This window comes from Chlamydotis macqueenii, chromosome 15 (assembly GCF_036417535.1).
Source record: "Chlamydotis macqueenii isolate bChlMac1 chromosome 15, bChlMac1.mat, whole genome shotgun sequence".
NCBI lineage: Eukaryota > Metazoa > Chordata > Aves > Otidiformes > Otididae > Chlamydotis > Chlamydotis macqueenii.
The window spans coordinates 8,298,479-8,326,117 of NC_141570.1; the positions used below are offsets into that span (position 1 = coordinate 8,298,479).

At 42.2% G+C, this 27,639-nt stretch overlaps 2 protein-coding genes across 2 annotated transcripts in view; one reads left to right on the plus strand and one right to left on the minus strand.

Annotated features, from left to right (window-relative positions):
* The first annotated feature begins 3,019 nt into the window (after positions 1-3,019).
* Positions 3,020-17,718, plus strand: CDR2 (cerebellar degeneration related protein 2). The gene is made up of 5 exons (XM_086759807.1): positions 3,020-3,227; positions 8,539-8,651; positions 13,439-13,587; positions 13,849-14,013; positions 15,225-17,718. Exons 1-5 carry the CDS (start codon positions 3,149-3,151, stop codon positions 16,090-16,092), a joined length of 1,374 nt encoding a protein of 457 aa, XP_086615933.1. The 5' UTR covers positions 3,020-3,148; the 3' UTR covers positions 16,093-17,718.
* A 1,397-nt stretch (positions 17,719-19,115) lies between these two features.
* Positions 19,116-27,639, minus strand: part of POLR3E (RNA polymerase III subunit E) — a 29,652-nt gene continuing 21,128 nt past the window's right edge. The window contains exons 19-21 of the mRNA XM_086760015.1: positions 23,187-23,264; positions 22,153-22,278; positions 19,116-19,985 (exon numbers count right to left, since the gene is read on the minus strand). Coding sequence (XP_086616141.1) covers positions 19,929-19,985; positions 22,153-22,278; positions 23,187-23,264 — 261 coding nt within the window. The 3' untranslated portion in view covers positions 19,116-19,928. The remainder of the gene's footprint in view (positions 19,986-22,152; positions 22,279-23,186; positions 23,265-27,639) is intronic.

The window sequence follows — 27,639 nt, forward strand, 5'->3', positions numbered from 1 at the left end:
TGAAAATAGCTAGCTCCAGGGAACCTCTGCCTTTTAAAGCAGAGTAATGACTACCTTTATGGTCCTTGGCCAGATTTGATTCTATAAGCCCAATACAAAAATACTTCTCCCAGGTATCTGTTTTTAACTAAGGCTTTATTAATCTTTACATCTATTTGAAGGAAGCTGTCAGCCATTAATTTGCAGATACTTCAGGTTCAAATTGTAGCCTTACTATGCACACTAACTCCAGAGCCTTTGTCCACAGTCCACACTTTGCTCCTCTGCATATTAACAATTTTTTTCCTAAATGCTGTTTTCAAATATCCATCAAAATACTTAGTTTGAATATTTGCTTGATAAGAAGATCTATAAGCAGCTCCCTGAACTCCTCATAAAAATGACCATGAAAGAAAGAGGAAATTAAAACCAAGGCTGTTTCCAACCTTCCTGCTTCCTGTGGTTTACAGAGTGGCTGAAGACAGGCTGCTGTGGGGGAAGATGGTAACTTCCTAATCCAGGCAAGGGCCAGGCAAAAGCTGCAGATCAGGCAGGGACTGGAGAAGTGTATATTCTGGCTAAGGCCAAGGATGGAACTGCAGTTTTTCCAGCCCCCAACACAGAAAATGAACTCTTAAAGAGCAAATAAAATGTGGATTATTTTTGTGTGTGTATTTAAGATGCTCAAATATGAAATAATATGCAAAGAGTAGATAACTTGTCTCTACAGGCATGAAAAAAAAAAATCTAAGCTGACAAAACAACTTGAATCAAGTTGGTTTTTTTTCTAAAGCCAATTTATTTGTAGGAAAATGACTGAACTTTTAGATACTTGAGGATGAGTGTGATGTATATTTTCAAGTTTATTTTTCACTGAACTACAGCTGTAGAGACACTTCTATTTTCAGGGGATAAGATTTTGCTTTTTTTTTGTAACAAGTTTGGTTTCACAAACTTTTACTGAGAAACCTAAAATGAAGGATAAGGTTAATGAAAACATGCCTATTTGAAATGTTTATTTTAAAAAATAAGTTTGATATTACTAACTGTGCAAGTCAGTGCACTAAGTATGTTATTGATAAGTGTAATTTTTTTTTTTTAAAGAAGTGCGTGTTCAAGCCTTCACAAATACACTTAATGAAGTTATTTATGTAGTAGATATTAGGGCTTTTGGAAAGCTAGGCATGTCATCTCTATTTCTCCCTGGAGCCCCCTGCATAGGTCTTTGAATGGAGAATTGCGAGACTCTCCTTTTCCTCAAATTCCACGAGCATCAAGAATAAATGTGCTTCACACTAACAGCAAACTAAGTCACTTCTGAAATATTTGACTCAATTCCTTCCTACACACAAATTTAAAAAAAAAAAACCTCTCAGCTTCAGAAACTTGAAAGTAACAAACAAGAAATTTGAAATTTTTTCAACAAAAACCTTCTAACAATGTGCAAATAGGCCTGTACTGCCATGAGTAATTGTAATACACAGGATCTGACACAACTCTTTACACTAATTGGTACATCTGGACCTGTACCTTGTTTATGAAATAGGTTCAATTAGAAGTTGAGGTACCACACTTCCTTCCCCAGAAGATGTGCTCTTTAATTGTACTACAATGAAATCATGCATGAGTATCCCCTCCCTCTTCTTAATAGTCAGCCTTTATATTGAATAGGTTAAGGCACAGGTGTTGACATTTTGTGACTCACAGAAGGCAGATCAGTTTCAGAAATTTCTAGTGGTTACAACTGTGTTAATACAGATGAGCCAAAAGAACAGACTGTTTAAACCACTGAGACGCGGTATAACAATACTTGCATTTCTCCCAGTGCTGGATGACAATCACTAAAAGAAACTGGAGCATGAGCCTAAAGAGGAAAAGTGGATTCCCAAGCGATAATAAATTTTGACTGAGGCACACTCGGCTGTACTGGGTCCCAAACTGCAGCGTAATGCTCACCGTCCTGACAAACTGGTTGGACACAAACATCTTCCTCATCTTTCTTCCATGACTTGAACCACATTAAGGCAGAGCTAAGAATAAACGCTTTCCTAGTCCGGAAGGGGAATGCTGCTGAAGCAGGGAGGAACGGCAATCAGGGCCCTTGGAGCAGGAGGGCAAGGGGAGCTCCTTGAGTGCCGCCACTCTTTCAAGGCCGCGATGCCACCACGGCTGCCCAAGCGCTGCCAAGCTGTGGCTCGCGGAAGGCACAGAGCTCTGGAAACTTGCAGGAGTGGACGTTCGGAGGTGCTCATCAGCTAAAACTGGGCAAACGAAGCTACTTTTTCCTCAGCAGCTCGCCAGATACGGCTCCCTCTTCCTTGTAAGGAAAAGAGGCGAGAGCCAGCGGTGATGGCCTCAGCGGCGTGCGAGGCATGGGGACGGCCACGCTCTGCTCTGCCCTCGCCTTCCGCGCTCCGGCGCCCGAGCTCGCCCGGGCTCCCCCGGGAGGCGGCGGGAAGGCGGCCCACACCTGCGCGCGACGCCGGCGAGGAGCCGCGGCTCGGGGGCCGAGCCCGTCCTGGCAGGCTCTTCCCTCAGCCCACCCCGCGGGCTCCCAGCACAGGGCGACCAGGAGCCACCGGCCTCCCTACGCCTAGGCGCGCTGCCCCACCCGGGGCTGTGCCAGCTCTGCTCCGCCGCAGACCCACCGGGATACCCCCTACCAACCGCTCCCCGCCATTAACCCTTCGGAGCCCCAGCAACCACCGCCCCTTTCCACAGGCTCTAACCCACCTCCTCCGCCTGGAGGCTGCGCAGCAGGCTGCTGGGGCGGGGTGTAATCAGCCCGGGCCAACCTTCTCTTCGTTCTCACTGGTGTCTTGACATGAAGTCGCTTTGTGATTGGTGTAGGCTCCTTTCGATCTGTCCGGCGGGCGGCTTCCCATTGGCTCCCCGCAGGGGAGGTGAGGGTGTTCTGTTTGAATCGCGGGGAGGCAGTGGGCGGGTGGCTGTAGCTTGCCACGTTGCCGCCGGCAGCTTCGCGCAGCCCGACCAGAAGGGGGAGAGGTTCGGCAAAGTCCGGAAACGCTCGGCAATGGCCGGAGGCGGCTTTTAAGGAGAGGAGCGGCTGCCGGCTTGCCCTGCCCCGCCGTAGCCCGGCGTGAGGGGACCCCTTGGAGCGAGCGCCGCCGCCTCGTCCTCCCGCCGCGCCGTAAGGGGAAGGGGCGCGATGCTGGCCGACAGCCTGGTGGAGGAGTTCGAGATCCGCGAGGATGAGCCCTGGTACGACCAGCAGGACCTGCAGCAAGGTGAGCCGGGGCGGGGAAGAGGCAGGGGCGAGGCAGCGGCGGACGGCGGGGATCCGCCGCCGCGGGGGGCGTGTGAGGGAAGGGGCCGTGGCGAGGAGGGCGTGTGAGGGAAGGGGGCGGCGGGTGGGCGCGGGGCACCGCCACAACGGCGGTGCGGAGCTCGGCGGGCGGGGCGGTGGGAAGGGCGTGAGGGGGCCGAAGCCGCCGGCGAGGGTCGCGGGGCTGGAGCCGCCCCGCAGCTGTCGCAGCCGGCAGCCCGGCTCCCCTCGCGGCCGTGCTTCCCGCCGCCCTGGGCGCGTGGGCAGAGGCATCGCCGCTCGCGGTACGGATTGCGGCCGCCTTTGTTTGAGGACGGGGTTGCTGCAGCCGAGTCCAATTGTGCCTGGGTCCCTCTCCGCCCAGCAGGCAGGGAGGCGGCTCTCCCTAAAGTTGCCCCTTGACAGGACGTAAAGCAGCTCTTCGGGGTGGGCGCTGGAAGCATCGGGGTGGGTTGCTGTGTTGCGCCCTGTTGAGGCTTTTTGTAAGGGCTCACAGTCGATAAAGTTGTAAAGGTAGCGGTGCTCGATTAAATTGCAGGTCCATTATTAAAAGCTTTCTAAATTTTCTTCTTAAAATACACAAAGAACTCCACTATGCATCGGAATTATATGTATCTAGCTCCCGTATGTCATTCTGTCACTTAAACACTACATGCAAGAGGTAAGAGTTACTCTCATTTCACTGATGAGGAAGGAGTCACAGGAATAAACAAAGTATAATTGGACTAAAAATCTTCTACAGACATGATATGGAAAGAATGTGCAATTTCCTTAAGAACTCAGTGACATTTACGATGGGTATTTACTTAGTTCTACTTTTTTGTTACTAATCCTGACTGTTTTAAAAGGCCAGCTCAGAGCTGTGAAGTGACTTCCTGCCAACCTGCTGTAGCCTGACGCTTTTGGCTTTTACACTGAAGTACATTAATTCGTGGGATTGGTAGGTGCTACTGTACTCTAAACCACACCAAAAAAAAAAAACAAACTTTTGAAAGCTCTCCCTAGTTAAGCAGTTTCACACCGAGATCAGGCATCTGACAGCAGAAACTTTGAGACAGGAATAGGTGTCTCTAATTGTATGCTTTGACTATAAAATAGCTAACTGTTTGAAGCTGCGTTTAGGTACTCTTTGCTTGAAATAGATGTTTTCACAGCTGTAGAATATAAACCAATCAACTGAAATAAGATCCTGAAACTGTAGTTTGCTGTCAAAGGGAAGAGAGTTGAAAATTTGAAGACAAGATTTAGCAGTGTTTTTAGTATGTCAGCGTTCATGGGGTAGAAGACCGACAACAAGACTGCACAAGAGACAGCAACTGACTTCTTGCCTTATTGATATTTATTTAATTTCAGCTTTTAATTAAAGTGAGAGAAATATTAAATAATCACCATTTGGCTCTCTGCTGTGAGCTTTTCAGCTTGTTCCATTCTAGAGGTTTGTGCATTTTAAGGGTAGGTTAATGCTCTCTGAACATTTGAACAATCTTTTTTCTGGGGGACTTTCTCTCTGGAAGCCTAAACAGAAGTGACTGATAGCCTTGTCAAAAGGGAAAGGAGGAAAATAAACTGATGGGCAAGTTGAAATGCAAAGAAGAAATTCCTTACAGGAATGTTTTAAAATGTTTTGTTATACTTTATTCCTGGAGTCTGAAAGATACTTTTCCTCCTCCTAAGACTAAGCAATACCAATGTATGTAAACAGAGTAGTAAGATTGCTTATCAAGGTCACTTGAAACTTCTCACAACCCAAACAATCAGTGCATAGTTAAAAACTGAGGAGTAGGTTTATGAGAAAACCTAGGTTGTAAAACATGAGGAAGCACCCTGAAACAAGCTTGTAGCCCTTGTCAACCAGTCTTTGAAACTTAAAATTAGGGTAGGGTTTTGGAAAATCTTTGACAGTCTTTGTATGCATCAAAAACTTCTGCCGTGACAATGGAGGTGGGCTTTTCTGGCATGCTGTTCATGAAAACAGAATGCTCGTGGAATTCTTTTAAGGATGGGAATAGCCATCCTGCAACATCCATGTTGTGCTGCAGTATGCTGACCTTTGAAAAAGGAATTCTTTTCTGTGACTGCTTTTTTTTACATCTTGCTGTTACTCACTTCAACAGAACAGAGGGTAAACTGAATATGGAGTAGAAAATATGAAGCTAAGTTAAAAAAAAAATTGGAGTTTAATTTTACAGTTAAGTAAACTTCAACCAGGTTTCCTTATATATTTTGCACTACTAATGCCTTTGCTGTTGAAAAGAACAGTCTTATTTTTAGATAGAGAATTCTCTGAATCATTTTGTTAGATGAGTTATGAAAAAGTAGAAGAGAGGATTCTGGTATTGTTTTTCTTCTCAATTATAGTAACACTGTCAGAAGAGATTGTGGAGAAGTGCTGGTGAGGGCTGTTTAACACAGAAGCCCTATCATTGAAGACTTGTTTTGGTTTAGAGACTTCTGAAGGAGCTGTTAAACACCAGTACAACTGATCACATTTACTAAAATGAAGATCGTAAGATCTGCATGTATGCAGTTTGCATTATTAAAAACCTCTCTGCTTGCATCTTCATAGCGAAAAGAAAAAATGCGTATTTGTGGCAGAACTTGGCTATTACTTTACATAAATTTACAACAGAAAATGCAAAGTCCTTCTAGTATTGTACAGTAAGTCTCTAAGAGAAATGTAAATTAACTGTTTTTCTTCTGTATCCGGAGAACACATATTGTACGTTTCACTCTTAGAAGTTGCTCTTTACAGGTTTTATAGGTACTTCACAATGTAGAAAAATGGATGCAAAGCAAATTCTTAATTTTAAAAGAAGTCAAATTGTTTAAATTCTTGCTTTCTCTAGGGGTAGGAGTTAGGGTTTTATTCCATGTTCCTGAGCTTTTCCACTTCTCTTCTCCCCCTCAGAAACGAGTTACCTTAATTACAGAATAGCATGCTTCTCCCATAGTAACTCATTTGTGCTTCTGCCATTCTAATAAACACAATGAGTGTCTAAGTATGACATGAATTCTGTTATTCGCATTGTACTCAAAGAATTATGTGGTATGTGCTACTTGATATAGTAGATGAGGGAGCATTTGAGAATGAAACTGTCAATTCCTGAATGTACTTAAACATCAAAACAAACTTTCACTTTGGGAAGGGAAATGGCAACAAGTAATTCCATTATGCATTACGTCTTTAACATAATCCTAAGTCCTCTCTAAAGCTCTTACTCTACTCTATTAAAATAAAAGAATGGACTATTTAGTCTTAGTCTTTGCCTTGAATGGCGGCAGTATTGTTGCCTAGCTTTAAAGATTGTGGCTTGTAGTTAAGATTTGTGTAGTATGAGAACTTGTGAATCGGGACTCCATTTTACATAGGATGACAGATTCACTGGATTTGAAGACTACAGTATTCTTTAATGCGATAGAACAAACAGCTTGGTGTTTGACTAGGAGCTATTCTGTCTGTGGGTAAACAATGCACAATCTCTGTTTAAAAATGGGAAAAACTTAAGCAGGGCGCCTTAAGGTTTCCTTATCCAAATACTTTAAATCCCAGCTCTAGAACAGGCTGTGTTTCTCAAAAAGTGGTGGTACAATGAAAAAAAACTTACGTAAGGATAAACTCCCAAGTACAGATCAATGTGCTGTGTGGCTCCCTGTCATAGATCTCTTGAAACTGTCAAGAACTCCCATACAGTGTGATATGTTTTAAATTAATTTTTGTGGCATTTATTCTAAGAATCTTACCTTAAGGTAGGAAACAATGCACTGCAGCTGTAAATAATGTGTAAAGAATACCACAGCTGTTGTTTTGCCAGGATTGGACATCTACAGCTTAATAGACAAATGCTCCTACTCACTTGTCCTTGTAAGTTTGAATTTGGTCTTTGGCTTATGTATGTAGATGGAGTAATCATTTTGGAGAGGCTGCCAGACTGATGTTAGCACAAAACAATCTTGGAATAGTGTTCTATATTACAATGACTAGCTGATAAGATAATTGGGAAAGGGCAGGAAAGAGGTAAGATAGCATGTTAAAACAAGGGCATCTTAATCAAATGAAAATGGAATGTGTTTTCTCATCTAGCCACAACTACCGATGATGCAATACTAGTCTCTCATATATTAATTTAAGTCTTCTTGAAGTGAATCAGTTTTTTTTGAGTTTTCTGTCTCTTTCCTATTAGTGATGTTAGTTCTATGTGAAAACTAACAAGATTGTATTGCACGCATGCAGGAGACAACCTGGTCGTGGCCCAGGTGATGGGAAGGAGGTAGAAAATCGGAGATTTTTAGAAATCGATTGGATTCTTAACATGTAATACCCTGCACAGAGTAATTACAATTTTAGCAATAACACCAAGATTGATTTCTTTGTCGAGTTATGTTAGCTTTTGAATTATGCATGTCTTGAAACATAATAATATGGAATATCTAGCACTACTGATGCTGTTGAACAAATTTCAGACTTCCCTCTAGAAAGGAACTGAGTGTTCAGATGATTTATTTCCTAATTTGAAACAACTACAGTCACTGCACCCTGGAGTAGACTGAAGATGACTTAAGTGAAATTGAGATTAAGTGCATGAGAACAAATGACATTTAAAATGATGTTTTGGAGCACATAAAACAATTCTTGTCTCCTAGGTTTATGAGCTTGAAAAGCAGAATAGCTACATTTCTTTATCAGTTTTATGGGTTTTGATATTAGTGTTTCACCATAAAAAGCATCTGAAACTTTCATTTAGCACTTTGGTCCTGTATGACTTGAGCTCTTTGGTGAAGGGGTAATGGGGAAGAACAGCAAAGTAAATAAAAGTGCAGTCAGCTTTGGCCTGGGTCTAGCTTGATGAACATTTATGGGGTCTTTTATGCTTATTCTTCTAAAACATGAGAGCTGTAAACAAGGTGGAGTGTAGCTAACACACCCTGGGTAGAGATGCTGGTGCAGTACTAGGCTGACCCTGGGAAGTGAAGAGAAAATGGCTGATGTGTCTGACCTGTGCCTGAAGGACAAAGAAGACCTAAGGAAGCTTCATGAAATAAGAGTACCTTCTAGGTTTCAGGACTGTCTTAGACTTGCAGTATAGATGGTATACGAATGTTCTACTTCAGTATAAGCTAGCTTTCTTTTGGGGAACTGGAAATAACTTACAGCAGTTATAATAGCCATAAAAAAACACCTCAAGTATTTGATTAAAATGCTTTAAAATTAGATAAAAGAAGAGAGCATTGATTAAAATGCTCTGTAACTTACGTGCAAACATGATTTCTTTTAGATCTTCACCTTGCTGCTGAGCTTGGGAAGACACTATTGGACCGTAACACTGAACTAGAAGAATCTTTACAGCAAATGTATGCAACAAATCAAGAGCAACTGCAGGAGATAGAGGTAATTATTAAAGGGATCCAAGTGTTAAAGCATCTAGACCTGCAACAGAAGAGCACATAAGTTCAGATCTGAATTTCTTGACATCTGATGGACACTTTAAAGAGAAATACTGAACAATCTTTAATCACATCTGCTACTTTGAGAATTTGAGAACCTGTATAGGCTTGATCATAGTGAGAACAGTCTGTCTGATTATTGGAAGCTTTGTGCCATTAAACTTCATATTGGATTGGGCTTGTGTAGTGAGAAATGACGGCTATCTTTCTTTTTGTACAGAAAAGTTATTTCATTTATTTTATTGTTAAACTTTGCTGATCCTGCCAGGTAAAATGACATGAAATTATATGATGAATAAATTAATAATTTAAATCATTATATTAAAATTTTATGTTTGTTGTTACCACACTGAAATTTAAATGCTGATAAGTGCAGGAGAGAGATTTAAGTAAAATCTGACAATATGTCCTTTCACTGAACTGAGCTGTGGTAAAGGGAGCTAAAGTCTATTTCAATTAAAAAACAAACAAAAAACCAAAACAAAACAAAAAACCAAACAAAAAAACCCCAAACACTTAAATAGTATTTAAATATAGGATGTAGTGGATATATTGTTCTGTATTTTCCAGGTGGGGAAGAAAAACATAATTGCCCTTTCAAAACCACTCATCTTTGTGTTACTTGGTGGAAAATCCTGGCTGTTTTTGGCAATTTCCTTTTTTTTTTTTTTTTTTTTAATACTGTTTGTGTTCTTGCAGACCTAGGATTTGTCAGCACATGGGTTTTTTTGTTTTTTGTTTTTTTTTCCCAACTATTAGAGGGCAATACATGGTCTCTAATAATTGAATTATTAAATATTCAGTACTTACTGACTGACAACATATTGGAAACATAGTCAGCATTTCAGTTTGGTTCTAGTGCAAGTCACAGGGAACAGGCTGTGATTGGTATACACTAGATTTTTACAAATTCTGAGTTCCTTTGTGCAAGCAGTACTTAGGCTGTTATGGATGGTGTGTGGATTTTGTACAGCTTCAACTTAAGACTTAAAACACTTACCATTGTAAGGTAACAGGTAACTTAAAGAACCCTAGGCTTAATACTTACAGATACATCTTTACAGGCATCTTTAAAGTAGATTTGTGTTATGGTAACACAAATGCAGGATTTTTATTAGGTGATACACAATTTCTGGGTGCAGGGTTTTTTTTATAAGGTACTTCTGTTTTACACCTCGTACTTCGGCTCTTTCCTCTATGATGTGTTAAACGAAATCTTTGTTATCCTCTTCATTCTGTGATACAACAGTTGGAATGGCTGATGTTTATATGAGTGCCACAGCATTACAAAAAAGGTATTTACTTATGCAGAGGCTTAAAATAACTCATTGCCATGAATGGTTTTTATAAAAAGCTTAGTTCTTATGATCTAGAGAGGACAAACACTTCAAGGTGCTATACAAATACTGTGCTACTTAAGGTCCAACACCTCTATGAACAACCATGTTTAAGGAAGTGCTTAACGCAGTTACAACACACCTTTTGAAATAGCATAACTTTGTGACAGACAACTAACCTGGCTCATTGAACGTAGCTACTTAATAAGCAGCTGTCTTTGAACGCTATATTGAAATATGGAAAATATATTACTGGTAAGATGCATTCATGTATAGCAATAGTCTAGTGCCATTAAGGATGTAATATCCTGGTTTAAGCCAGTTTATTTGCTTAAGCTTTTTTGGTGGGTTAGTGTTTATTGACTGCCTAAAAGAGCTTCAGCACCAGGAAGTGGTCAGGAAGCGTCCTGGCAGCGATCTGTAGTTGTTGCTGTAGGGTCAAGTACTGCTATGTTCAGACAACCTCAGACAGTGACAGACTAATTTATTCTCTCAATATCTTGCTTTGCTTAGCCAGTCAAAAAAAAAAAAAAAACAATTCAAGAGTTGTGCTTTTTGAAGGCTTTATCTGATACCTCTTTCTTCTCTTTCCTCCTCTCCCCCAACATGGGTATCAGCGTATATTGGGTTGTCCTGTTAGCTCCCTCTAAGAGGAACGGGAGAGAGGTGGGAGAACAGTTTTTGTGATGCTTCTGACATATAAGTAGTGCCTGTACCTTTATTTGCCCAGGTTACTGTCTTGAGTCAAAGAACCTGTAGACTCTATTCATATCTGCTGTAATAACACACGGTCTTCTCTGTTCCACCACCTGTCTTAAATATTTTGTCTTTTCCCAGTGCAGTTTAAAAGCGTATTAGGAACTCAAAACATTTCTTCCTCCAAAGATGTCTCTCTTGCATCTAGATTTCTGCTAGAAAAGGGAAAATCAAATGAACTCCTCCTTCAAATACCCAGAGAGAACCTCAGGGTGGAGAAACTGAACGTATGAGCTTACTGGCACAAGGGACTGTTACAGGAATTCACTGAAACAAATGGGAAAAAAGCTAGCATATGCAAGGTGCAGTACTTTTTACCTGGTAAAAGCAGTTCAGTCAGTTACTTTCATACCTGTATTTCTGTCTTTTGTGGGAACACAGGATACCCCACTGCACAGGATACGTATGCGAGTGGCATATGCAGTCTCTATGCTTGATTTTTCCTAATTTTCAAGTGCTTGTCACTGTAACCTACAGGTGATCTTTCAGCTGTTCCTGTAGCTGCTCTGCTGTGGTTTTTATTAGCTTTTTCAGTGCAGTATATCAGTGTAAATCTTTGGGGTTTTTTTTTTCCTGTTAATTTATATCTTATGGGTAGCAAAGTCTAGAACTGGCTAAGAAATCATTCTGAAATATGGTACTACCTTGTCTGCACTGAAAAGGAAGAGTCAAAGGCTTTGGGATGCTTAGGATTACATCTAATCTATTAAACACTAACATATTAAGCGTTTTACAGCCTCGGATCATTATATCTGACCTCTGTGCTGACACGTGTGCCGCTATCTAATCATTGTAGATGTAATAAATGCCGGATTGAAAGGGCAACTTTACTCCTGTTTGAATCTGTTCTCAGCACTCAGACTTCAGAAATACTGATGCTTTTCTTTTATCATGTGGTAGAATGCAAGCAGTCTCAACTTCTGCTTCATGTTAGGTGCTCAGTTGCAGGGGAGGTGGAATAAATGTGAACTTCTGAAGTATTTATTACCACATCTGTACTTTGTTTTGGTGGCCTGGTTATACCAGGCCAACTTGACACCGGCACTGAAGATACTGGAGACCCAAGGTGGAGAAAATGGTGCTTCACCTCTTCCATTCATCTAAAACTTCTGCAAAAGCCCATTGTAATAAGTGGTAACAGCTAATTCTGGCACCAAAGCCTTGGTTTCTGTTTTTAGCCACGCTTGTATTGCTGAAGAAAATCTGAAGATCTCCAGCTCCTTCCAAGGATAACCAACAGGGAAAGTTAATCTGAAATGGGTCACACTGAGATTCTGCTGCTAATCCATGCACTATTTTTGTGTAAATCCTCTGTCATGTGTGCACAGGCTACAAAAAGATCTGGGCAACTGCTATCATGTTGATCTTCTAGAAGTCTGTATGTAGCAGTTACTAGTCCTAGATTAACTTATTATCTGTTCTTAAATTGCCTAAAATGTAAACCCATCAATCTTTTAATGAGGTAAAAGGTTAAGTAGAATATTCTAAGTTTTGAGTATGTAACAGGCCTATGTAAAGAGAAGTAATTCTGCCTAGAAGTCTGATGGATGTTCCTACTTGAAGCTTGCTTTTCAGTAAGTAGCATGTAGTAATACAGAATATATTGCAAGAAATAAATTCTATGTAAGAACAAAGTATTTCAGAATTAAAGAGTTAAGTTTTTTTGTTCAAATCTGTCTGATGCAAACTCCTGTGGATTTTTAGAACTGGATCAGTGCTATCCTGGGTGAGACATTGGTATGAAGAGCCTGAGGTGATTGATAACTGCTCTTAGGCTGAGAATTCCAAGCTTTCTGACATCATTCAAGAAACTTAACAGTCTATGTTGTTAATTGTAAAACTAAAGAGGATTAAAATGAGAATACTTCATGTGGAGTTTTTTTGTTTGTTTTTGGTTTTTTTTGTTGTTGTTGTGTTTTTGTTTTTGTTTTTTTTTTTTTTAATAAGAGGCAGAGACTTTTGTGTGGAATTACAGTAACTGGAATAGCTCCTTTTGGGTAACTAAAGATTGAATTCAATAATTTTATTGTACTTCCTGACACATAGTAGCCTGCAGACTGTCTTAAGTGTGACCACAAGCTAAAATCTGTTTTGCTGAACATAATGCTGCTTCATCCTGGAAGAACTTAGGTCAGCTGAAAAGAAATTGAATTATGGATGGTGCTACCCGATATTTAAGTTTTAATACTAAAAAAAATGTTAGGTCAGCACTGTTAGAAAATTTCTGTTGGAGCCCACTGGAACTTTTAGAAGGACTCAGTGGACAGTTAAGGGACTGTGTTGAAGTCTGGATTTGTGGCTGTATCGGTGATGACTGCAGTAGAGACAAACCCAATCTAGAAGGCTTGGGTACTGGCAAAAGCCTAGCTGCAGCAAGGATAGATGAACATAGCTTGCACAACCAAACCCAGCTCCTCCGGATGAAAATCCAGTCAGCCTGGGTTGACCTCCATGATGAAGGCAAGCTGCCCAGCTGAGTTACTGATAGCACCTTTGAAACTGAACACTTACCAAAGCAACCACTGGCACCTACACTTCTGAAACTTAGTAGTTTCTCTATGAATGTGAATAAAAATGCAGAAAAGTAGTCCTATCTTTGTTTTAAGTATAAACTAGTAACAGCAGTTCTGTCTTGCAGTACCTCACAAAGCAAGTGGAGCTCTTGCGTCAGATGAATGATCAGCACGCAAAAGTCTATGAACAGCTGGATGTGACAGCAAGAGAACTAGAAGACACTAATCAAAAACTAGTTGCAGAGAGTAGAGCTTCACAACAAAAGATACTAAGGTAACAAACTTATACTAGATCCCCCCAGCCTCTAAGTTGATAATATGAAAAAGAGCAGTCCAAGTGTATTTGTGTAGTTATTGGGTGGCCGTCTAGTGGTGTTCTACAATACTGTTAAATTGAAAAGATAAGTTTTATTTAAAGGTCTTCTAGGACCAAAAAGCAGTCCTCAGAGAAGAAACTACAATATGAGGGGATGGGAAATTCCCATGTCCTTGACTAAACACTCAAATGTTTTAACAGCAGTCCTTCACCTTTTAGCTTGACAGAGACTATTGAAAATCTTCAAACACACATAGATGACCTGCAGCAACAAGTAGAAGAATTGAAAAAGCCTGGACGAGGCCGGATGAGCCATGAGAGATCTGACCAGCCAAGATCAATGCATAGCTTCTCATGTTTGAAGGAGCTGTATGACCTTCGCCAGTAAGACATTTACCTTGCATAGCAAAGAGAATATTGAAATTATTTTAAGCAAAGTTTTAAAAACTAAGACACAAGCACAGATGTCAAACAAGCTAGCAGAAAAACATCTAATGTTCACAACTAGCAAAATGTCTGCACAGTCCTGTGCAGTGTGGTGTTGCCTCTGCTTCTGGCATACTTCTAGACTGCACTAGGCTTTGTGTGAGAGGAACTGCAGGTTCCATTTTCTGTCGTGAAAGGTTCTCTCCCCAAGTCTCCAACCATATACCATTGTAGTCAAGAAAGTTTACAGTGATTTGCAGCCCAGTTTTCAGTCAGATAAAAGCACACACACAGATAATCTGAAAAACAGACATCCTAAATGTATTTTCTGTAACTTACCCTTTCCTTTGATGCCTGTGGATATCTTCTTTTTCAAGGAAGGCAGAATTCTTCAATAACCTGAACTTAAGCTGGTTAAAATGATGCTTAAGCTGGTAAAATGGTGCCTGGAGCTCTGGGCTACTTTTAAAATTTAGAGCTGTTTTACACAGCTGAACTGCATTGGTATGCCCAGCAGGACAATCACCTGAGGTGAAAGCTCAGACTAGCTTCAGTCCTAGAAGGTAATTTCCTAAGTGCAGCACCTTCACAGACAGGCAGAAGAGGCTTTTTTGTCTGGGCTTCAGCACTACATGGAGGTAGGACTATAGAATAAATCCATACATCCAAAAATAAGTTACTTCTTGACAATTCAAAACATAAGTTGATTCCTTGAAACTGCCAAAGTTTTGTGGAAATATCAGCCTAGAGAATTGCCATGTCAATTTTAAGCTTGTTTCCACAGTCAGTAGTGATAAAAGTTACAAGAGTGGAGTGCTGTGGAAAAAATCTGAATGTCAGAAAGCATTGCATGATACATGGAGGCAGTGTTTATTTAAACTTAAACTGTAGGTCTAGTTATTCAAAAAGCTTGTCTGTAACTTGAAACTGTTAACGAGCTGCCATTCTGCTTGAGCTGAGAGGCTTGATTTGATGGCATATAAGTATTTACAAACTCTTTTCTGATTATTAAATGGACTGATAGGTTATTAAAATGACTGCTATGTATAGTTGGAAGTGTGTTAGCACATGGTTTAAATCTGTCATTGGTGACCCAGGACAGGAGAACTTCAGGAGGTGTGGTCAGCTGTACTTCCTACAATCAGTAATAATTCTTTTTGTTTCTGCAGGTATTTTGTTTATGATCATGTGTTTGCAGAAAAGATTACTTCAATGGATAGTCAGCTAAGCCCTCTAGAAGAAGAAAATGAGAACTTAAAAAAGGCAGTTACAGTTCTGAAAGCTCAGCTTAACCTAGAAAAAGAGAAAAGGGTAACAATGGAAGAGGAGTACAGTCTCATGGTAAAAGAAAACTGTGACCTTGAGCAGAAGCTTGTTGATATAGACTTGTATCGGGCTCGTGCAGAGGAGTTAGAAGTGGAAGTAGCTGAAATGCGACAAATACTTCAGTCTGAAAACACATTGCATAATGCAGAGAAGTTGGTGCCAGAATCCTTTTTCATTTCATTCAAGGAATCTTTAGAAAGGGAGCTTGGTCAGAGCCCAGCAGATGATGGATTTCTGACTGTATCGGAGCTTGAGAAGGCAGCACTGAAACGGAGCAGCAGCGAAACTTTCCTAAGCAGTGCTACAGGGGGAGATATTCTAAGGGGCCATGAAGAAACATGTATTAGGAGAGCCGAAGCTGTGAAGCAGCGAGGAATCTCTGTACTTAATGAAGTTGATGCTCAGTATAACGCTCTGAAAGTGAAGTATGAGGAACTTTTGAAGAAGTGTCAAATGGATGAAGATTCTTTGAAACACAAGGCTGTACAAACGCTGAAGCAGTATTCCAAAGACCTAAATGTGGGGAATACCCAGTATGATCTTTCAGCTAGCAATCAAGAATTCACAAATGTGGAGCTGAGTGACTCTCCCACAAATGCCCTTCCTGAATATAAAGCACTCTTCAAGGAAATCTTTAGTTGTATTAGAAAAACAAAGGAAGAAATAGATGAACACAGAGCTAAGTACAAGTCCCTCTCCTCTCAGCCATGACATTGGACATGCTGATAGCCCATTTTCTGTTGATGACTCATCTGTTAGTCAAGAAGGGGAAAAACTTTATACAGATGTCAGAAAACCCCTTATACTGATGTATTTCTTGAGCACTCAAAATGAATGTTTTGAATTGGCTTGTAGAGCCATAGTTAACAAGCTAGTTAGTTAACAGCTAGTCTCTCTGTACCTGTGTAGCAATAGATTTAATGTTGTTTAGCACTGTCACACAAACTAGTCGTTGTAAAGCAAACAAACAGCGTAGCTTAATACTACACTACTACTTCATACTACAACCTCATCTCTGGCCAGAGCAGTAACTGACACTTGTTTCCATAGTCCACTTCTTAAAAAAATAACAGAGCTAAGAAATCTGAACTGTACTTGTCACAAGGAACCAGACAGAAGCTTTTCTTTGGTTCGCAGGTGATCATCTTAGCCCTGTAACTACACATGTGTAGAAAATTAACAAAACGAAAGCCCCTGACCAGTATCATGGGCAGCCTCTCGATTCTGGAGAGTGGAGTTAGCAGTGTAGCTGAACTTGCTTTGGCAGGGAGGTGGAGAGCTGGCACAGCAGCCTGCACTGTGCTTGGTTGAAGCTAATACCACGTTTTCACATGCACTAAGCTCTCCCACAGATTAGTATAAATGTCTTCCTACTAAGAAAGGATTTGATGTAATGTTTGTGAGGCTTTTTAGGTAGGCTTTCTTATGTAGGGCACTTTGTCTTAAGGCAAGATACTGTGAATATATTTTGTATGTTATTTGGGACCTACTGTTCTTTTGTTGAATGTCTGCAAAGTACATTTTTATGTGTATTTGGTAAAATACAAAGTTGCAATTTAGCTATTTAACTTTAGTAGTAGCACTGATGTAGTGGAATAGCTTTTAATCTTACATACCACAAACTCCAAGTGCTTGAAGGAGACGGGCCAGGTAAAACCTTATCATACTGTTTTGTCTATTGCTGCCAGTGCCAGCTTCTGTGGAGCTATTCCATGCTGCCTGGGGGGTGCGAGGATGGACACAACACTGCCAGAAGATATCCTACTGAAAACAGGGGACCATGCTCTTCTTCTTCGTCTCCTTCTCCACTCCCTAATAATTTAAATGTATTCAAATTCTGAAAAACAAAACCCATGGAGAAGTATGTTCTTTAAAACCGTTCAAAGTGTGAACAAAACAAAGGCTAAGAGATGAAAGGGCACAATGAAAGGTGACATCCTTCTCCTTTATAAAGGGTCTCATAGCTTAATTTGGTCAGCTGGTCTTGGGAGCCAACTTACTGCCTGTCTGAGTTGAGATATACCAAACAGTTGACACAGAGTGTTGACCATTTCTCAGCTTTAGTTCTACTGCTGCTGTTGCAGTTCTGTCTGCCTTATGTTGTACCTTGTTAAGCTTGTGTATAGTTGTCCTTCAGTTGCAGTATTAAGAGTTCGTATTGTGGGAGTGTCTCTAAAACATGTATTGCATTCTGAAAATTATTTAAAAATGGGAATCTGAATCTTGTGAATATTTTTCTAAGCAAATAAATAATCCAGTCAAGCTACATGTGTAACTAGTAATTATGCCCATTGGGAAACAGTACAGCTGGTGCAGATGGCACCTGCATTATCTACTTCTGCCATCTTTCCTACATAGCTCAGATGGAGTTCCCATTACATTTGTATTTCAAAAAGGTTACACTAAATGGAAAAGGACAGGCCTGTCTGAGATATAGAAATCCAGAGGAAACTAAGTGGTTTCTCCTCAGTGTTGTGGTGTTTGCCAGTGCTGTTCAAAAAGGAGGGAAGAAAAAAGGGCAGAAAGGCTGCTGTTCTGCCATGAGGTTAACTGTATGGTCACTGTTTCCCACAGTGGAAATAACACTTGGATCCTCATCACCTAGAGGTCAGCCCCAATTTAGATACTGGAAAGCAGTAACCTTAAATGAGAAAGGCGTAACGCTGTTAGTCACAACTGATTTACTACTAATACTCCTTACTGCTTTAGGCAGATTCACTCTGCTGGACCAGAAGACATGTAAAAGCAATTCTGAATTTTTGGTTGAATAGGGGATCTTCAGTGGGTTATAACTGTTGGGCAATTTGGAGCACTTTCATATATTCAACTTCTATGCTTTAAAAGTATCAAAAATGTTCTCAGATTTCCACAGAACTACTTGATTCTTCTGTAATGTCACTTCCCCTCAGCTACCTGTGCCATTGCTGAGCTCTGGCCATACTGTACTTTAACACTTAACTGTACACTGTGCAATAAAAAACTCCAAGGCTGGATTCTTTCATAACTTCTCTCAGAGTGTTGCTCTCCTCCCCAGAGAGAAGCTTTATAGCTGCACCCGCAGGTAACGCTGTGACAACAGGGCTGTACTAGGCATGTGTCAGCCACGGCTATATGCAACAGACGACGACAAAGGCTGCAAAAGCTGCCAGAGCTTTAAAACATCTCCCAGTTATATTGATGTAGGTAATAAACTACACTAGAGTATTTAATTAAGGTAGAGTTTTAGTAGTTTAAGTATTTTCCACAGAAATATGAAATGCCATAAGTATGGTAACAATATTCTTAAGCAATCTTACCTGGATTAACTACCTTAATCTGCTTATTTTAGTCAACAACTCAACTAAGCCTTTCTGAGCGTAAGTAGATGAAATTAATAGAATCTCCTTGAGCTTCTCATGTGATGGAAATTATAGCAAAGAACATGAGCAGTAAAGTAACCATGCTGCAATGCTTACAGTGGATACTCCTTATTTTACTGCAGTTAGGCTTCAGTGATAAAACTGTAACAAAAAGATCAGTTACTGTACCTTGTGCAACAGGTCCTCAGCTTGACAGCTACCTCTGGCTGCCCCCTAAAGAACAGGATGCGAGCAGAATGATGTAAAGCAGTTTACGATCTACCTCTAACCCCTACTAACACTTCCTGACCTTTCCCTCCTCCGTAAGCCTTCAGGCTATAAAAGGAGTGGGTGCAGCTTCCATTTCTTCTTGGACAAATACAAGGCAGGGTAGAATTGACCTTCAAGATAAAATTTTATTTAAAAAATTACACAAAATAGAGGTTTTACATTGTTGACATGTGATAACTACAGCTGGATGCCTTCCAGAGGGTGCACTCACTTACTTACCTCACTGTATTTGCATACAGTAATACAGAACATCCCTCAAACCAACCCCACACCAGTAAAAGAAATCCAGTAGTTGTTCCACATCTGTCTCAAATGTAGGTGCTTTTCCAAATAACTAATTTCACAGACAACAGGTGAGAACAACTGCTATGTAGTACAGAGGTTTAGAGACAGTGATTTTGTTCCCCTCTCCCTGGCCTGACTTTTCCATGAACTTGACTACCTTCTCTTTATAAAGAGGGCTGCAAGGGCTACTACAATGCTCAGACTAAAGCATGAGCATCTAGGTATTTAAGAAAAAAGGGGGTGTTTGTAAACAAATTTAATTTATTGGCATTACATACAAAATAAAGTACTAGACCATGATTTTCCATCATGTCTGTGTCAGTATATGGTTTTATTTTTTTATAATGAAACAGAATGAGAACTGAAGTACATTGGAAATCCCAGATCATTCAAGCTGCAGACAGGGTCCCAGGTTGCCTTCCTAGTTGCTCTTGTGCCAAGGCGGCCGTGCAAACACGTGTGTGAGTGTGTCAGGATGTCAGTGACTGTCTTTCTGCAACACGTGCCCCAAAGCAGGTCAGATCCTGCCCCACACTCCCAAGGCCACAGCATTACTCTATCTGTGCCGCCCACTGCAGGTTTTCTCTTTCATCCTGGAGATCGCTTGAAGTAAAGAAACCACTACCACCGCTGTCAAGACTGCACCGTCCCCTTAAGATACCACATTCCGCCGTAGCTCACACAGCAGTCCTGGGCAGAAAGAAAGAGTCTGTAAGGTCTTGGGAACCATTGCCTGGCTTTGGGATAACAAATGTGATCAATAACAAAAGTCCCCTCTCCAGTACACGAGAGAGCATGAATCCGGAGCTGGAAGGTTATCTCCACTCTGAAAGCCATATAGCTTAAATGAAGATGGCAAACCCGAGAGGGGGAAGGTTGAGAGAACACAAGGGGGATAAACAATGCAAGGGCAGCAAGAAATCGGGCTTTTTAGGGGAGAAGATGGGGATGGTGCAGGAGCCAGCATAAGAAAGGTTGCAGGGAGGGGTGAGGACAAGTGGAACTGAGGGGTAAACACAGGCTGAAGCTCAGGTGGAGAGACCGAAGGGAGCAGCGGGAACGGGCTGCAGTGTGAAGGTAATCGCCAGATCCGAAGCCTTTTAAGAAACAACATTCTGTGATAATGAACTGCTGAACCTCAGAACTGCGATTTGGTATTCTGAGCATACGTCTACTAAGCTTACAGCAGGTAAGCACCACAGCAAAGGAGTTCAGTACGTGGGTTTTCTTGTGGCTCATTTTCTTATTTCTATTAGAGGAGCACCAAGTCTCTCGAGTTCTAAGCTAATAGCTTCTTTCTTTTGCTCCCACTCTCCCATTCAGGTAATTCAACACAAGCTCAAATACTGCTACAGAACTGATGCTTTGGAGCTTAAAGGGAAAAAAGTATATTTTTTTTCTGAAGTCTTGGGACCCACACATCGCAAAAACAACTACAAAATTAAATGTGGAGGCTAGAAAGAGGGTTTGCAGATTTAATCTGCAGATGCAAAAATACAAACCCTGTCAGTCTGTTCCTCTGTGTATAAAAAAGGAGCACACGCAGGTGGGGAAACAGGAGTAAAAAAAAAATCCAATTTCATTCAAAGAGGAATCCAATCTCTTGTGGCTTAAAGAAGCCACAGAATCTTCCTATTTCATTAAATCATACCTCTAAATTTTATTTCAGAAACAGATAATTTCACATACTTCTGTGACAAATGTATTCAAGGCGAAGAAGCCTGATACAACACAAGGCTGGTCGCACAATGGCTTAGTGACTTTAATAAAAAAACAGCACCTAGTTTTTTTAGGGGAAGGTATTTTTTCCAGAAATAGGTTATCTGTTAAATAGCAACAGCACCATGAAAAACTAATGCCAGTGCGTTGTCTAGATGTTCCAGGAGAGCTGATACTTGAGCTCATCTAGTCGTTTGACAATCTCCCAGCACAGGCAAGCCACATGAAATACTGTCTAGCAGGCAGAAATGTCTGAGCTTAATTTAATGCTAAGAAGATCAGAATCGTTCAACCAAGACCAGTTTGCTTATTATCACAGCAACAGATCTGTAATTTTTGAAATATGCTATTATTCCATTTGCAGAACCCAGTGTAATAAAGTACTTAATAAAGTACTTAAGGACTTGTCTTCTTGACGCGGGTGACAGTGAGCAAAGGCCCAGCAACAATGATTAAAGTATTACAGTAGTTGGCATCCTGCATCCTACGTAGCCATCCTGCATCGCTTTTAAAGCTTGTCAGTCACGGCCTGTGTGGTCCGTATTTTTTACCTTAAACTTCTTTAGCAAGCAAATGGTGCACCTTCAAAGACAGAGATGAAAGGATTCAATAAACACAAAGAAGTGTGTTAACTACTACTTTGCCTGCTTGTTTTGGCTAGGGTTTTGCTCCATACACTGCTGCACGGCCTACTACAGAATGAAATGCATTTTCTTCTGAGTATGCGGCACTTCTGCTCTTCAGCATTAACCAACAGCAGTCGGCTGGTAAACTCAGCACCCTGTGCAGAACCCTCCCACCTACTAAATGTTTAACTCCACATTCTTTAAAAATAACTCTGAAGTATCACATTTACTGCGCTCTATTCTCTGCTGGTCCACAATGACAAATAAAGATTTGTAGCAATAATACAAAATAACACATCAGTCAAAGTTACTACTCCTTGGAGGGAAAGAAGGTAGAATAAGACAAGCGTATTTTTAAGAAAACAAGCTGAAAAAACAGGCTTTGTCTACATTCCAACAACTATTGTTCTTGCATCCTTATCTTTTGTCAATTCAACATAAAATATGATCCTTTGCTCAAACCAAGCATTAAAAATTAATGGCATCAAACCCACAACGGAACAGAAATTTACCTTTAACACTTTATCCACCTCCTGCTTGTTTAGATCTTCTCCACATTCTTGACTCAGCTGGTTCTGGATGACATTCCTGCGCACTCGATAATTTTTTGAAAAGATTTCAAGCAAAACTTGGCGATGCTTTAAAGGAAAATGTATCATAAATACAAAGAGAAGAATAATTATTGTATCAAAACTGCACGTGCCTTAGCCTGTACAAAACATTCACTGAACTACATTAGCGGATTCTTGCATCATAGTCCTGAAGCTGCCCCATATATATCTGCTCTTCAGCAGTGCCCTAGCCTCTGAGGGCTTTACAGGGATCTCTCCTTACCCCACGGCCAGACCTGCACCTGTCCTGTGACCTAGGGCACCTCCGAAAGCACAAGAATATGCTGAAGAGGGGGCTGCAATATATTCCTCTCAAATGTTTCCAAGGGAGTTCATCACGTGGCCCACTCCAGCCAGGAGGTTGGATACTGCTTGACTCTTTCCTATAAAAATTTATTTAGATCATGGACAGAGGAGTTACGGTGTCCATGCTCATTTTGTTAGGCACCTTCCTTTTCACTTTATTTACTCTGATAGTACTTAAAACTCAGGAGATGCTCACATAAGCTGTAATCATTTCCTACTCTATGTATAAACAGACACATCAGGTAACAACATAATTTAATCTCTGGTCAACATTACACTACCATCAAAAGAAAAAAAAATTGGACTGGATCCTGGTGTGAGCCCTGCATCAGAGAATCCTTTCTCCTCACACGTTCAAAATTATTTGTATTCCACTGAGCTAGGTACTGACATGTATTACCAACATACTGTGTTGTTTCTGCCCACACCACCTTGTCTTGACACCGCAATGATCACCCTGCGAGCTAAGAGCTTCTTCTCAGCTGGAAATAGATTGGTATTGAAAACCGGACACTTCAACAGAGAAAGAGGAAAACTACCTGCTGTACCAGCTCCAGAAACACAAATTCAAACAATGCCATATGCTCAAGAAACATGTACTTGGGAATGTCACTTATTTTTATCTTTACCTGATCATAAGTGTCACCGGCTTCCCAAAGTGCATAGACCTTTAGTTCATCTGGTGAAGCAGCAGTCTGTGGAGGAAACTGAGAACAAGAGGCTGTTAAAAATAACCACCTATTTAATGAGCTCTGCTTAATGATTCTGTGATACAGCATCCCTGGACACCTACTACTGAATCAAAAACATTATTGCCATGTAATGAGAACTGCTGAAACACCATAGCCTGCTCTCCCATTCTACACTGAAAGGGGTAACTTCGCTCTGGCAGCCCCTGTGCCTGCTCAGGCACGGCCCATCCTGCAGACACGGAGCAGACACCTTCTCACAGGCCCTATGATGTCAACAGAAACACGAACAGTATCAAACATGTCCTGCTGGGTGATCCTGCAGCACACAGACCCCAAATTAATGAGGGGCTAACCATGGCCTAGGGAATGGACAAGCACCATGGCACCCACGTGTGTCCTGATGTGCCCAAGCCACATTCGACTGATGCTTCTGGTCACAGTGGGGTGACCCACACCAGTGCCATGGGCCCTGATGCCATGTCTGGCACACCACCAACCATTTCAGAGCTTTAAAATAGAACTGCTGGGCATACTGGAATCCTGTGAATTTTGCATGGGGACAGTTTCCCACTGGTGGAGAGTCAACGACCATGTACCAGAACAATCCTAGGGCTTGAACATCAGCCGGTATCTCATGGCAAGATGTCTAGATTTTTCCTGTCAGCAGCATTTGCTTCCAGACCATCCAAAGCAGTACTCAACTGAGAGCACCAAGTGCGCTGCAGGCTCTCTCTGGAGTTTTTTACAGTTATACTGGCAGGTTTTAGAGATTCAGACTCTATCCTGTATTTATCTGCTTCACTAATCCCAAGTCAGCACTACTGACAAGCACTGCGCTTCTGCTGTATCTGTCATCTCTGTTTTGGGGCAGACTACAGGACTCCAGAAGACTGAATGCTGATGGACAGTGAACCAGACATTTGCTCATTTCAGGCTCCAAAAATGAAGTGGTTTTTTTTTTTTTTTTGGTTTGGTTTGGTTTTTTCCCCCATCTGCCAAAATAGAGAAATACATTTATTTTTTCTGAGGCAGAGCCCTCACACCCCTGCACACAGGAAGGAATACAACTGCCCCCCCTCCGTGCCCTAAACGCCTAAAAAATAAAATACCATCCATTTGCCTTAACATTTCCCCTTGGTGCAGTGACTAATGAGCAATGCTGGAATATGCCTTCACTCCTGACACATTTCTTCCTGTCTGTGACTAAAAATTTACTCCCTGCTAACTGCCCAGACGACCTAAATCAATCATCTACGAAAAAATAACAAGCCAGTCCTGATGGTTCCAGTATCCCTCAATCCTGGTTGCTGGTACAAACCAAACCTTTCTTCCCAGCCTCCCTCACACCACGCCAAACGACTTGTGCATCGCAGTGAAAGATCAGCCTCTCCCTTCACACTTTGACCCTAATCTTATTGCAAGGGGAAGAGTTTTGTCCAGTGGGAGCTGCCTGGTGGGATTACCAGCTTTGGCTCTCACATGGGTCTAAATGGCTGCAATATAACAAGGTTTTACACTTGGTTTAGAGCCAGGATTCAGGGTTATTAGGCTCACAACACCTGACGCAGTTCTCGTAAGGACACTTGCTTTTGAGGAATAGTATCCCTTGTATGCTTTCAGCACAGATAAAATCAAATACTTCAGCTTCCCTCCAGAAAAAAAACCAAACTGCAGCAGGAAAGGCAAAATGCAGGGCACTGAGAGCACCCAGCCACAAGCTGCCTCACTCTGAGAGAGTCACTCAGCACAGACCCGGAATGCAAACTCCTGCCTCAGCCACACGTCTGAAATGCAGCTGTGTTTATCTGGCCACTCCGTCAGGAAACGGCTTCCAAACCAACACAATACTTATTCGGGAAGAAAAACCCACAGAATCCCCTCCTCTCCTCCACCCTTACTCTGCAAACTGTTGCAAATGCTGCTGCCAGCAGCACCCTGCTCGCCTGCTGCTGTCACACAGCCTGTCCGCAGGAGCGGGAAATGCCATCAGCGACCCTTCAGAGAGACACGCTGCTCTGTCCAAACAGCTTTACTGTTTCGCCATTCACTGTCCCTTCATCACTTTATGTTCATTGTCTTAATCTTTCCAGCCTCACCTTGAAACAGCTCTCCACTGCCTTAAAATCCTTCTTTAAAAGACTTGCCCTTTGCCCCTTCCTGCTCTAAGCTCCCGGAGCGAATACAGGGCTTGCAGGAGATGAACTGCTGCCCCAGGTCCCCAGGGCTGCCACGTCGAAACGGAAGCTCTCGGGGAGGAGCCCTTGGCTTTGGGATGTGTCTCACTCAAGCACTGAGCACACCCTAAAAATAGCCACTGCCAGGCAGCCTCGCGTTACAGCTAAACCAGACTGAAAGCAGCTGAGTCTGCCAGAAAAAAAACACTTACCAGCTGGAATAATCCTAGAGGTAAACTGTTGTGCTTACCCCCACAGGAGCCTGGCATCAGCACTAGCCCAAAAGGCTCACTGTGAGCGCAGGGCTGCATTCCTCTCTTGTTACCCTAGCCAGGCAGGACACCGGCAACGGTTACGTCATTTCCTGATGCCTCAAAAATATCCTCGAGATTTGGGCAGAACTTTGCCGCTCCACACACCTTGGGAAAGGGACGCAGCAGGAGCCAGCCACCCCCATGCACCCCACCAGTCTGCAGGAGTTGGGTGCAGATACTCAGGAGTGAGGTTCCTGTGCAAACGTTTGTCATGGGGCTGGACACAGGCTCAGCCTGCTCGAGCTCCGGACACACGCGCAGTGCCAGTGTTTGCCGAGGATGCCTCTGCTCGCTCTGTCGTGATGGCAGCAGCAGCCCACTGCACCTGGCTGCACCTGCCCAGGATTCTCTATTTTTCTGCGTGTGCTTTTTCCTTCCCACTTGAGGATGCTACAAAGCACAGGCAAGCACAGCACCCTGCAGGCATCCCCACGGCCTCATTTGCAGCTGGAGTGGCCTCTCCTCTGGCTCCCCACAAATACTATTTATCTCATACCCTGGGTGCAGTCAGTCAGCTTTATAATAAATCCTGCATTCCCCTGGTAAGGTTTCAATTGCAGCTTTCAGCAACATGTTTTCTATAACAGGGCAGCATGCAAGCCAAGAGTGTCTTCACCCCCCACAGAACATCATTTTAATTACCTCTCATCATTGATTTTTATCACCAAAGCACTTTCAATTACAGAAAACTAATGAGCAACTATGAAATCCCATGCCAAACAGCACTCCAGGCTTTCCCTGAGCTCAGGTGCCCTCCTTGGGTTCTGACAAAATTGTCCAGGGGAACAATCAAGAAATACCAAAGTGTAACGAGCCCATGCAAAGAGTAAAACCAGCCCCAGCACCTTCCCCATCTGCACAGATCATCAGGGGGAGGCTTGGGGGTAACGATTTACATTGCTGATAATAGTACAAGCTTATACAAGCTGCTGTACAAGATCTCAAGTTTTGCAGTAAATTCTGGGTCAGCAGAGCTAAAACTTAGAGAAGAACTCCAGCAAGAGACATTCCAGTGGCCACTTCTACACCTCTGCAGGTCTCCTGTGGCAGGGTTTTCCAGACAGAAGGAAGTTCTCAACGACCTCTCTTCAGGAGGATTTTATTTGGGTTGTTTTTGAAAAAAGAAACTATCCCACTTTCACTCCTCACAGCCTTTACACAAAGAGTGGATGGAATCATTTCCAAAATCCCAACATTTCCAAAGCAAACAAGTCCCAGTCCCAAGTAACAGAGCAGCAACGACCTCAGCTATTTGCCATCAGCATGGTAAATGCACACAGTGCACTGTGCACAAGAGAGCCCTGCCAGCATTAAAAGGCAGTTCCAGGCAAACATTACCCCAGCTGTCAGGAGAGAAAGCAGAAAGTACTGAAATTGGTGGTCTCCCTAGTGGCATTTCAAGTCTGTTATTCAGTTCCCAGGTGCCACAACACGTACTTCGCACACGACTGAACATATTATTTCTGCCCCGTCGTTGCATCCCTTATTCCTTAGCTTGGTTTCAACGCCCATGCTCCAGGCTCCTGTCAGCCTGCCTGCTTCCTCCTCTCTCCGCCCTGCCTGCTCTTTCAAGCAGTTCACAGGTCTCTTCCTCTCTCCCCAAAGGCAGCTGCCTCCCAAGCTCTTTCTGGTTGCAACCCAATCAGCACTGCCAGATGTCTTGTAAAATTAATTTCCTTTTAGGCTCTTTCCCATGATGCCAAATTCCTTTTCCTTTCCTAAGCAATCTACTGTCACACAAACCTGCTCTGTCTCACGCAATCACATATGTCATTTCCATAAAAACAAAGACACCGCTGCAAAGTCTAGGAGGAAAAGGATTGACCCAAGAAATCTGCTGCAGATAACATTTGTCGCTTCCCAGAGGGCTCTGCTGGGTGTGCCTTGCCGCTCCCAGGCAAT